The sequence below is a fragment of the Halichoeres trimaculatus genome, unplaced genomic scaffold (assembly GCF_033239565.1).
Source record: "Halichoeres trimaculatus isolate MK-OKI-2021-1 unplaced genomic scaffold, fHalTri1.1 fHalTri1_scaffold_12, whole genome shotgun sequence".
In the NCBI taxonomy this organism is placed as follows: Eukaryota; Metazoa; Chordata; class Actinopteri; order Labriformes; family Labridae; genus Halichoeres; species Halichoeres trimaculatus.
In genome coordinates this window covers 16,993,937-17,006,925 of record NW_027437190.1, presented here as the reverse complement: position 1 = coordinate 17,006,925, position 12,989 = coordinate 16,993,937, and the positions used below count along the sequence as shown (strand labels likewise).

Below are 12,989 nucleotides of genomic sequence, written 5' to 3'. Positions count from 1 at the left end.
AATACTGAAGAAGAAGAAGAATATAAAACTCATTTGTGTGATTCATGGGAAACTTATGTCTTTCTCTGCTTTGTTTGTGTCCCCAGGTTGGAGCATTGTTCAGCCTCCCCTGTATAATCACCCCCATTGCCCAGCCTGCAGCCAGCCAGCTCAGCGCTCAGCGCTGGAGAGAGTCTATTGCCAGGAGACCAAAGTCCTTACCCGGTAAGACTGATTTGTCTCTCATCTTTGGTTTAAATTCTCTTTAATTACATCATTAATTTATGATTGTTTGGTAAAAACAGAGTGGAGTTGTATCACCTCCGGCTTCTGGGAGTACACTCACACAGAAAACAAAGCCTTATGTTTGAGATTTTCGACTTGAAAATGGGACTTAATCCCAGGGAAATATTTGCTGCACTATAAACATTACAAATGTTTCTCAAAACGGAAGTTATGAGGAGTTAAATTCCTCCTTCAATGTGCACTGAATCTAACCTCCTTTCTCATGTCCATGCTCTGCAGTCCCCGATGTGGAAGTGAAAGGTGAAAGTGCTCACTACTTCCTGTTAGTTCAGGGCTCAGATGACATCGAAAGTGGAGCCTGCAGGGTCAGGATGTTGCACTCAGACAGCCAAATCAATGGAGCAGCTGCCATGGCAACCATCTCCAGGTTGCTAAGGGAGAAGTCTATATCACCATCATCACCATCATCATCAGGTATGTTGTGTTTTCATGCTCATAGAGGAGCGTCTGTGTGCGTCTGTGTGCGTCTGTGTGCGTCTGTGTGTCTGTGTGTGTGTCTGTCATCGCCCCTGCTGAGTGCTTTAGTGTCACTATAATTTTCCAAACCCTTTAACTGTAGGGCCTCAGACCTTACACTCAGCGTGAGAGAGCTAGAAAGGACAAAGACCTTAAAATAACTTGATGATGTGATTTTTTTTATGGCCTCCTTCTTCATTTTTTGTTCTTATTTGTGTTGACAGATATTTTCTAGAGGCATTTTGGTTGTGTTCCATTTAACTACTTCCCTTCTCATTAAAGTCACAGTTTATTAACACTGCTAACTCTGTATACATGTGGACTGCCCTTCTCCATCCCCAACACTTGCTTATAGAGCCACAAAAAGTCTTTTCACTATTCAAAGCACAGATTTAACGTACCAATGACACGTCAAAGATTCCTCAGGTGGTTACAGAGCGAGGCAGAACAAATTCTTGAAGCTGACACACAGTTATGGAAAGTTTAATGAGTCTTATGCGTATTGTATTTGCATCTTTCTCCCTATCTCTTCTAACCAACTAAAGAACATTGCATTCTGAACAGAGCTGTCAAATATGACACCACTTTCCCTCTTTTTTATCATCAAATAGCTTGTTAGAAATAGACTAACCCTAAAAAAGAAACACTTGCGCTGAAATGACAGAAGCATAAATTTGAGAAAAATGTGTGACCCTTTTTTTCACCTGTTTTTTCCTGTATTGTAAAGGAAGAGGTGGACCTCATGACCTACGTCACCAGAAAGTTTTGGCTTCAGCATCAGTGGCTGTGGTGAATCCAGTGTTTTATGCTGTCTGTAATACAAACTTTAAATTGGCTCTTTTAGATGAACTAATGTTTAAAGAGGGAGTGTTATGCAAATCACTACATGTTCATAAATTGTAGGGATGCACAAGTACTGATACCGGGTATCGATATCAACCTGATACCAGCCTTTTATTAAGGTATCGGTACTTGTGAAGGCTGCAGATACCAGCAGCAGATAATCTAGGCAAAAAAATCTTGCGTTGAGCAAGTCCTCCTGGCCACTAGTTGCTGCTAATTGCTGCGGTTTAATGCTACGGCAAATGTGTGTCAGGTCCTGTTCAAACAACATGAAAGAACCAGGGAGAGTTAACAGTTAAACTTTACTACTACTTTAACAATACTTAAACTCTGACAGTTGTTAGTTTTATTGTGCAGTTTAAATATATTTTTTAATATTTATCAAAAAAAAAAATCCAAACTCAGAGAGAGTTGGTTGAGTTTTATTTGTACTTAATGGCAGAGTGACTGCGCTGTCTTTGATCAAAATAATCTGTCACTGTTAATTGAAATTTTATGTATAAAAGTACTAGTTGTATCTGTACTCCGTATCGGTGAGTACTCAAGAGGGAGTACTCATACTGTTATCGGTCTGAAAAAAGTGGTACCAAACATTCCTAATAAATTGTCTAAATCCCTGAATCTGTTTGTAACTGGCCTTTCTATTCTGTGAGGGTCCAGAGGGTACGCCTGTAGTAGCTTAAAAAACAGAATACCTCTTCTTTAAACATTTGGGTCCTATGTGATCCTTTGTCAGTCCCAATTTTCTTTTATACCTTGATCACTTTGAGAAGATGTCTCCTTGCTGTTACCCTCTCGTACCATTTCTGTCTGTTGTGATGTGAAGACTCTTCTGACAGTCACATCTTTCCTTAAAGCGTAGAGAGACCTCCCCTGGTTACTGTCAACCTACTTATGTGGTTGTTTTGACTGAGGGGTAATAAGAGGTATTGTGATGGTTACATACTCACTTTACAAAGACATGCCACAGTTTTTCTACTAATTTGCAGGACAAAAACTGGTGAATACATACTAACACTGAACTATTTTTGCAGACGCAAAGGAACTTATAGCTGTAACTGTAATTTTATCAAACTTAGAGTTATGGCCTTTTCCTGATAAAATCTGTCACTTTTTTCCATGCCACCTTATCACCTCCTTTATTTTATGATTTTTTGTTTCCCCACAAATTCCAAAAGGTTTTTAGAAATCAGTTTACCTAAACACAAGGTAAAATAGTAATCTCAGGACAGTGTGTTCTCCTCATTCACTGTGCTGAACTGAACTGTTTCTCAGAGGGGAGGACAAAGAGTTTTGATCTTGGAGGTCTTGAAGTAGCTTTATAAGCCACATGAGCTGTGTGTCACACTCACAGCTTCAGCTCCCCTGCTGATCCACACTACGCCAACTCTAATGTGGATCCAACCCTTTCATCACACCTCTGTATCTCTCTTCCCCCCTCTGCCTCACCTGTGGAAAAGTGTCCTTCACAGTCTGTGCTGCAATAAACAATAAAGGAGCAGTCATTGAACTACGTGGTAGTTTGGGCACAAAGAGTTGATATTTGTTTTCTTTTGTTTAGTATAGAAAAAAACCCTTCAAGGTCCCCTTTTCTTTTCCCCTTTTCAGTTTGATTGAAGTTCAAGCCCTTCCAGCATCACTTGCTCAGGCTGAGTGCTTGTCAGTTTTTTTTGGCTCTGCTGTTTTCTGTTTTACAGAAACGGGACTATGTGTCATTGTTTTACCGCTCTTTTCTGCCTCTTCAACTCTTCCCTTTCTGTCTCCACTCTCACAGCTCCAGAGAGTTGCATCTGCTCTGTTCAGGATTTCCCCGTCTTTGTCTCTGAAAAGAGAAAAATCAATGAAAGAAGAAGAAAGTGAGAGGGTATTGAAGGGACAGACTGGCTAACAGAGAGAGACAAAAGGAAGGGAAGGTGATGAGAAGGAAAAGTGTGAATATATAGGTGATTGGAGGGATGGCTGGGCAAATGATTGATCAAAAAGACTTGGCTTCCGGTTGCTGACAAGAAAAGCAAACTTGTTTTGTTCTCCCAGATAAAATCTACCTCCTTAATAAAAGTCTTTCATTGTTCTTATGCTTTGCATGAAATTGAAGAGACAGGCTGTGGTGCTTCCTCCTGAGAGTTCCTGCTCTTGTTAACATTTTATTCAACCTTCAGGAGACGTTTTTGAAATACTTTTAAATGCAAAGCAAGCCTGTGAAAGGTGCCTGAACAGCTGAAATGACACAGTATGAACACAGCTCAGTTTTCACAGCATGAACACAGCTCAGTTTTCAATCAAATGAAAGTCTGCAAATGCTCACCTGAGGGTCTTTTCACCCGAACAAAAACATAAAATACTCACTGCATCTTTGTGTGCTCAGTTAGTGGAAGGTTTTCAAGGAGGTCTCAAGCCTCTATTGCTATGATATGGGTTATAACTTTTATTTATTAACCATGGTGTTAATTCCTTTGAGTGATTCATTGTAAGTTTTAAAAGCATAATTTTTGGCCTTATGGATGGATATAAAGTATGTCAAAATTAAAGCAACAGACAATTTAAAAACTGCTTTTTAGAGGCTGTTATGGTTTAAGCCGGACTCTTGTTTTGCAGCAAGTGTTTTTAATTAGATCCTCTCCTTCTGTTAGCTCAGTATGATCAGTCTTACCCTCTTTTTCATCCACTACTACTCTGTCTTTGACCAGGAGGCTCTGTAAGCAGCATCCTCTCCCCCCTGCCTTGTCTCCAAGGAGACTGCCTGCTGAAGAGAGAGAAGAAGGTGACCCGAGCCCAGACGCTCTTACTCAAAGAATACATCAGTAAGTGCTCCACCTAAACAGCTTCTGAGAATGAAAAAGTATCTGAGAAGACACATGTGGTTCTGGGAATAAAAGAAGATAGAGCCTGCAGTATAATTGTATAATGAGCGCATTACAACCCACTCACTATATGTTATACAGCCTGTTACACAGCTACCAGCTACATATAACAAATTCTTGCTGGACAATATATTGTCCCACAATTATTATTGATAAACAATATTATTGAAGATATTTTTGTGACCACATTAACCGCTGATATGAAATAACATATAATAATAATGCATTACACCCTTTAAAATGCAATACAATTTTATTTCTCATGAGTATTAGTAGAGCAAACACGCCCAGGTGCTGAGAGCAATGCACAAAGTGAACCCTCTAGTCACTCTGGGGTCCAGAGTCTTCAGTCCCCCTGCTCCCCGTCTCTGGATTTCCCTCCCACTGGACATCTGTGACATTGACTCATTGACTATTTTTAAATATCGCCTCAAAACCATCTATTCCAACTGGCCTACTAAATCTGGCTGTCATACATCTTATCTATTAAATCAATTTCTTTTTAACTTTTATACATCCACTTTTTTAAACTTTTGTTGAAGTGTTTTTTTTAAAGGGCTGAACAATTAATCAAATTTAAATCGACATTGCAATGTAACAGAATTTCAAATCGCAAAGGCTGCAATAAAAAAAAAAAAAAAACTAAAGTGTATTTGAAAAGTGCAATCCGCACGTTTACATATTTCAGTGGTTGAGCCAAAACTTTATTTTTATTTTTATTTTTATTTACATTTCTGCACCTGAGTTTGTGTTTTGTTACTGATGAGAGATCAGTAAGATTTTATTATACATTTGATTTGTCTGTACACACAATGTACACAGTGCACATGTTGACATATTTCAGTGGTTGAGCCAGAGATTTGCTCTTATTTACATTTCTTCACTTTATTTAGTGTGAGATTCATTGAAGAGAGGATTAATATTTATTTTTCAGATTATTGGTCATACCAGGCCTGTCATTCTGCAGTGCTTTTTTCCTTTCTCTGATTTTATTCAAGGAAATTAATGATAATATTATTGCAAGTCTACAAGGCCTGAAGTTAAATCAGACAGTCAGTATTCTAAGGTGATTGTAATAGTTAAAGATATGTTATTCGTATCAATTCATGCATCAATTCATCTCATTTCATCATAACATGTAGGCCAAAGAATTGTATGCCTTACTGTGTTTTTCATACCATGGAATGGTTTATTGCTTGTTTTTAGAATGATATAGAAGATAACCCCCCCCCCCCCCAAAAAAAAATAAAAAATAAAATAAAATAAAAAATAAAATAAATAAATAAAATAAAATAAAATAATAATAATAATAATTAATTAAAAAAATTGCATGCTAAATTGCAATTGCAATATTGGTAAAAAAATAAAAATAAAATAAAATCATCAGATCATTTTCCTAAATCGTTCAGCCCTAATTTTTAAACTATGTTTTGTACAGCATCCTTGGGTGTCTTAAAAGGCGCCTTGAATTAAAATGTATTATCATCCAGCCTGTTTGGAGGCGAGAGACGAGGAAAACAAACACGCATGTACATGGGGATATATTGAGGCCAGCAAAATTATTTTATTAATTTCATTTATTGTACGATTAATTTCATTTATTGACTATCGCCCCTGGCCTACACTCAAGTCAGCCCTAAGTATTATTGAAGGAAAGACAAGAACTAATAATAAGTAGAATAAAAAATCGAATCATGAGTACATTTGCTGCTTGTCGAGGAACGTTTATCTATAATCTCTTCATTTAACAACTGCACATACTGAGTCAATACATTTTCGGTTTTAGTAAACGATAAACGAGGTGATTTATGGGAGATTTTCTGAATATAAACCATGTGCTCCCTTGGAATTCACTAGGGATACATTTTAATGCAAAGCTCTTGTACTCTTCGTTCACCTGCAGGCTTATTGAAACCAGGTGTAAATGATCCCTAAAACGCCATGCTCTGGATTCACTGAGCTTCTTTGGATGTCTTTTTGACTTCACTTGGGTCTCCACTTACATGTGTTCAACATAATTTTCCCAGTACTGTTGTGGTCATGTTGCTCGTAGATAAAATGACTTTTAATCTTCAAGTTTAGCACAGCACTTCTTTCTGTTTAAAGCCACTGTAACTGAATCCAGAATATTCTGATATAATCCAGTAAAGCAGATGTAGGGTTTCTTTTTATGACACCACCAGCTCTGCGTCAGCTTGTTCCCCAGCATCCATGTTAGTCACTTGGCGCCCCATGCTCTGGAATGTCATTTGGCCAAACTAGCACACCGCATGCCCATGCACAAGCCAGATGGGTATCACTTAACTCACAGTGCCATATAGAGATTGTGATTACAAAAAAACTGACTGTACTCAAAGCTGTATTTTCCTTCATGGTAAAGATTGTTTGAGAACTGGAAAAATAAAAAAGCTCCTCATTAGCCTAAAACCACAGTCCAAACACTGTGGACTGTACAGCGGTATATCATACAGAATGAAGGAGATTATTCAGGAAGGGTGTGTCGGTCGTTTGTTACTCAACCCTCTCTGACCCTGAACATGGCTGCTGGCACACTTCCTCCTTTAATTAGTCCTTCCCTCGATCTTGTCTCCTTCATTGTCTGACTGACACAGCCACTTAGGCTCCTATAAAATATGTCATTTTGGTTTCTGCTGATCCGTTTTGTTATTGGTAAAACATGACAATTTTTTTTAAAGCTTTATTGTTTCATCTGATGCCGTTGTTAGGGCCTGATGGATTTGAGAACTATTAATTTGTCAAAGGCCTTTAATAAGAACATCATTTATCCTCATATTCTTACTTTTGTGTAGAAAAGCTGATGTTTACTGGTTCAGTTAAAACGTTAAAATTGCTGCTTCCTGTCTTTTACATAAATTGAATTTAATGAGTTTGTTTTTGCAATGAGCAAAAGGGGAATTAAATGAATGTTACACTTTTTGGAAAATTAAGTTGATAAATTCATTCAGTGGCTAAACCACCAGTAAATTTGATTTTTATTGTGACCTGAACAAACTTAAAGAATGAGGTATAAAAAAAACACGGTCTTTGATATAAGTACATCCAGACAGCATACTTGACTATACTGTACATGGCCTCTTCATTCAGTCACCTGCTTGTAAAAGAAAAATCTGTCCCTGCAGCTTATTCTGAAAACAAGTGCTTGTAAGATCAGTGTCAGTCTGAAAGATGTGCAGCTGAATTTGAAAAGCCAAATGTACAGAGGACAAATATCCACTGTCAGGTTTACTCAGAGCTTCCTGAACTGTCATCATCCTGAACCCTCAGCTCTCTCCAGCCCTCAGCTGAGGCTAGTGCATAGAGAGACTGCTGAAATATCATTATTGTACAGACACACATAATGTCCCCTTGGCAAACAAAGATAGTGAAACACCAGTGGAGAGGAGCCTGATAGCAGGAAGTGGAGTGAATTTCCTCCGACTTGAGGAAAAGCAATAAGACTGTACTGTGAAACGCCTGAAGCAAAGTGAAGACCTCTGGAAGAATACAGACCTTAATAAAATAATTTGCAGAATTTTCTGAGTCTGCATCAAATCTGGTGAGAAGTTAGAAGTACTATTGGAAGTTTAAATGCCTGTTCAAATCCCCAGACACTCTGCAGATTATGTTGAAATGTTGAGCTGTGTCCTACTCAGAATTTTGTTAGATGAATTAGATTTGGATGGTCAAAAAAAAGCTTCATGTATTTACTCCTTTTTTCAGTTCATCATCACTACACACACCAATAACAGCCAACATGAGGCTTTTGTTCAAGTTGTAAGAGCTGTCATTCTTACATTTGAATATTTACAGCTGACTGCTCTAGCAACATGAATCATGTCAGCTGTATTTTTGGTATGTAATCCAACCATATTAGATAGGTCATGCAACGTCATTGTTAAGGTAAAATTCTACTAAGGAGTATCAGAGACACAGTCATTAATATCAGTCAGAAATCAGAGGCGTTCTAACTCTCAAAAGAAGTGTATTTCTTGTCCTTGAATTTGAACATACAGACATTTCATTTATTGGAGCCAGATTGGACTTTCTCTTTGTTGCCTGTTTGGTCACTTCTGATCCACACCATTCATGCGCTTCTGATGAAAGAGAAAGAGAAAAGTTTGCTGTTTCACTTTAACAGCTAGCCTTACTAATCTTTATATGAAAACACAACTGTTCTTCAAAGTGAGAGTTCCTCTCAAGGGCTCCTCTAGAGAGGAAACCCTTCTCCCCTCACTCTCACATGGCGTAAGAGAAAACTAATCAAAAGAAAAACACTCCTGCGTAGGAGAATATTTTACCATCAACCCAGTCATTAAAGCAGGGGTAGGCAGCTTTGTAAAAACCAGCGAGAGTAAGCAAGATTTTTTACAGAGTCCAATAAAAGAAGTCAAAACCACAGCCACATAGAAATGAAAATGATCTACCCCTCTCAGTGTGCGAGACCTGTTCATAGAAACCCATCGAGGTGAGGAGGGCAGTATATTGTAGTCACAGTTTATAGTGTTAAACTACCTTTTTACCAGCCTGTACCTCTGGCTTTTCAGTTTGAGCTTGTTGAAAATTCTCCTCATGTGCTGTAAGTGCAGAGTCAGAGTACAGGTGGGTAGACAGGAAAAGTGGCCAACCTGATCACATTTGGTGTAAATGAACCGATAGGACTGACTTTTTACTGGTCTGCTTCAACCACAGATAACAGATATTTTATTCTAGGGGTGGATACTTGATGTATTCATTAATGTTGCTGATTTCCTGTACAAGTTTTAAGGGACACAATAACAGGAGTTAATGTCTGCAATCATTTCTCCAGTTTACAAAGACCTCAGGTGCTGCCTACATGAATGTTTGCCTCTGTTTGTGTGCAGGACAGAGAGAAGAAGCTATGGCCTCAACCTTAATACCCATCAATGACTTAAAGGTCATTCTACGTCTGGCCAGGGAACAATATCTGAAGATGATTGACTCCACACTTCCGTCTGTTGCCACTTGTCTGACAGATGAGCAGGAGAGTGCTGACAGCAAGAACCCAGGTAATGACTTGTATAAAGGCCAAAGCTACTGTATTTTATTTTCACATAGATTAAAAGACACAGTTCATACTTATAGATATGAGATCTGTGAGGTGACTGAAAAAACTGACCAGTGTGATTTGATTTAAATCTTATTTCATTGGTCTAAAAGCATAGCTCACAACATCTTGATTGGAAAGACACTTGATTACTGAGCTATAACACCAGTTGTTCTGAAGTGTGCACCACTATCAAACAGTGTGCCAGCTCATTCAGCATTTATTATACTTTAGCTCAGGCTGCAGGAAATAAAACTAATGCAAGCTCCGAAGAGGGTGGCATTGGAGAGGAGCAGGGTTTGCATGCTCAGACCTATTGAAGACACAGTCTGATAGGCTAATGTTATAACTTATGTGCTGAATGAGCTAATTAAACATCATTTGTTTCACAGAACCAGATATCTTTTTGGGGTAGCTAACTGTGTTTTTTATACTCCAGAGCTCAAGAGAGCTAGTGGAGAACAACACAAGCTGGCTCTGTCTTCACACCATGAAGGTCAGCAGGAAGGCCGTGAGGCTTCTCTGCAGGAAAAAGCCAACAGCAATTCTGAATCTAAGACTAGAGAAACAAATAAATCAATGGATGACAACCACTGAACACTCTCACAAGGAATAGTTGTGATTTTTACAGGTGCTGTAAGCACAAACATCAATACCTGCTGATTAGTGCTGAGACAGGAACGTAGACCAGTTCAAATAAGTTCACATTTTGTAAGAATACAAAGACCTTGATTACTTAGAAACTACAAAATCAGATTTTTATGAACCAAAAAGGGCAGAAAAATCTTTTTGGAACCTTTTTTTGCATTTGGCCATTATGTGCAGGGTAAAAATATCACCAGAACACCCTCCCTCCACCACCACTTTAAGAGAAGAGCTTTCATACCTGATCCCGCTGTAAAAGAAATCTGTACTTCTCTATTAATGAGAGCTCTGTCTGCTTGATTTCTCGAGTTTTCCAGTCATGCACATTCTGTCATAAAGTTAATTTTCTCAAAATAAGGTGTTTGTCAGTTACATGTATTTATCCAGACTAAGTCATGGTACATGAGCTGAACTTTAGAAACTCTTATCTTGAATTTTTGAGGATTTTTGTCTTAATTTAATAGGTGGGGGAAGACATGCAGTAGGGCCCAGACTCGAACCAGTGACTGCTGCTCTGAGCTCTATATTTATCCCTTTATTTACCCTTGAACTGCTAGGCTAACAGAGCCCCATGCCTGTGTATTTTTAAATAGTTATGCATCAGTATTTATTTTACACGCACATAGGATGATAGTTTTAGTTTTATAAACAAACACCGTAAGTAGTGACAGTAGCACTCGTCTTGTGCTTTACAACAGGCGTGTGGTGTATCCTGTTTTCATGTCCTCTTCCTTATTTACATACACTAAAGCTTTCCAGGACTTCACATAAATGATGTAAACGACTGATGTAAAAGGTGACAGATGAGTGTAAACACACAGAGACATAAAGTCTAAGATGCAAATCATGTTGTGTTTTTGCAGTCCTTGTCCACCCTCTGCTCTGATGTCATTTACAGCAACAAACAGCATCTGCAATCTCATGTTCAGTGTCTTCTGTATTTGTGTCTGCGCTGCCTGAAGGTGGGAATGACTTTGTGTGGGCTGTCAAACCACTGACAGCATGATTCACTTTCTTCATGTAACACATTTATAACCCCAGGACGTTAGCGTGTGTGTAACTCTCCTCTCATGTTAGTGAACCTGCTGTTCAGAGTTTGATGACATCTCTGTTCTCCTGAAGATCACGTTCACGGCTTCTGTTCAACCACAAGAAAAGTGCAGTGATGATACTTCAGATAATGAAATTTCATCTATTCAGGTCTTTATCTTCCGTGAGTTGGCCTGGCTCAGTGGCTAATCCACCACGTATACATATGATACAAACGTGGAGACGCTGATGCCTGAACCAGTAGCATCAGTAATACAGCAGAATTATTCAGCCACTATGTTTTGTTTTAGTTTTTCAGGTCCTCTCCCACATGCAGGCTGACTGGCCAGAGAGGGGCGTCCTTCACAACATAGAGAACCTGCAAAGGAGACGACAGAAGAAGAGGTAAGTCTGTGATCGAAATACACACCTGATCAAAACTTTAAGACCAGTTAAAAAATTGTATGAATTTAGATTTTTCACTGTTGAATCTTAAAAAGCTTTAAAGTAGAGTTTTAAATGGAAAAAAAAAGAATTAGGAATGAGACAAAAGAATTTAATACACATTTTATTCCAAAAAAATAAAAATTAAAGAGCAATAGGCTGTTCATCAGTGGAGGGCAGCTGTGACTCCTGCTCATCTGTATTAACCAGCTGTTTGTGTTTTGTGCATCATAGATTGGGTCTTTTAGGTCCAGGCTCCAGTGACAGTCTTCTGGGCCCTAAAGATGTCCAAAAGGCCTCCTCAGCTTTACTGGATGCTCGAGAACTTCTAAAGCACTTCACATGTGACGGTTTGCCCACTGGGGAGCTCCAGCCTCTGCCAATCAATAGAGGGTTAGTTGTTTTGTCCGTACGGCTCAGAAGCACCTTAATGTGTGGCTCGAGCAGGATCCCTGCGTGTTCATCAGACACAGAGATGATGATGTAACAAAACAAAATTTACACACATTGCACTCACAGATAAACACTATCTGTGCTTGGTTGTCATGGCTTTAATGAATCAACTGTTGATAAGACCATAATAAGGATTTGATTATAATCATTAGCTCGCCACATTGAGCTTTCTAAAAAGTATTAGATTCCAGTTGAAAAACCGTTCTAGGGCAGAAAAAACATCAATCAATACTAATGATTCAGTCAGGCAAACTGTGTTTTTTAATGGCTGTAATTTGTGTTGTGGTTTGATCAAGAGGCAATTAAATTAATTTTCTTTGGCTAAATGTTAATTTCTTCTTACAGCCTCTCCATTTTTCCCAACTCCCACCTCCTGATCTTTATCTCTTTTTTCAGTATCAATGTGTTTCAGCTGTCACCAGACCTTTCTCCTGGAAGAGTCAGCCAGATGTCCTTTAACAGAGCTTCAGCCTCTCATTACCATGGCATAGAGTAAGTTTCTACTCACTAAAAAACACCATTTGGTTGTATTTACCTGTTCACATTGGTCTCCCCTTGGTTTTTATTGTTTCGTTTGATCAACTTCCTAACTGTCTATCCAGGTTCTGCCTGGACAACCAGCGCTCTTTAGACCGGGACCAGGCCTTTGTGAAACTCCAGACCCGTTTGATTCGATACGAGACCCAAACCACCTGCTCCAAAGAGCCCTGTGCCCTCCCGTTTGCCCTGAGTCCCGCCCCCTCCCCTGCTGTGATGTCAGAACCAGGAAGTGTTCCTGATGGAGAAACTCTGCAGAATGCTGATGTAGCTCGTCTCAAACGCAGATCCTGGGACACAGACGTTATCGGTGGTCACCCCCGCAAGAGGTATGATAGTCTGTGTGTTTCTGAGTTTATATTGCTCTCAGT

General features: G+C 39.0%; 1 protein-coding gene across 1 annotated transcript in view; it reads left to right on the top strand.

Moving 5' to 3' along the window:
* mtbp (MDM2 binding protein) overlaps positions 1–12,989 on the top strand; it is a 36,434-nt gene that overhangs the window by 18,212 nt on the left and 5,233 nt on the right. The window contains exons 11-18 of the mRNA XM_074683541.1: positions 87–204; positions 505–699; positions 4,272–4,385; positions 9,308–9,472; positions 11,496–11,589; positions 11,863–12,021; positions 12,478–12,573; positions 12,684–12,947. Coding sequence (XP_074539642.1) covers positions 87–204; positions 505–699; positions 4,272–4,385; positions 9,308–9,472; positions 11,496–11,589; positions 11,863–12,021; positions 12,478–12,573; positions 12,684–12,947 — 1,205 coding nt within the window. The remainder of the gene's footprint in view (positions 1–86; positions 205–504; positions 700–4,271; positions 4,386–9,307; positions 9,473–11,495; positions 11,590–11,862; positions 12,022–12,477; positions 12,574–12,683; positions 12,948–12,989) is intronic.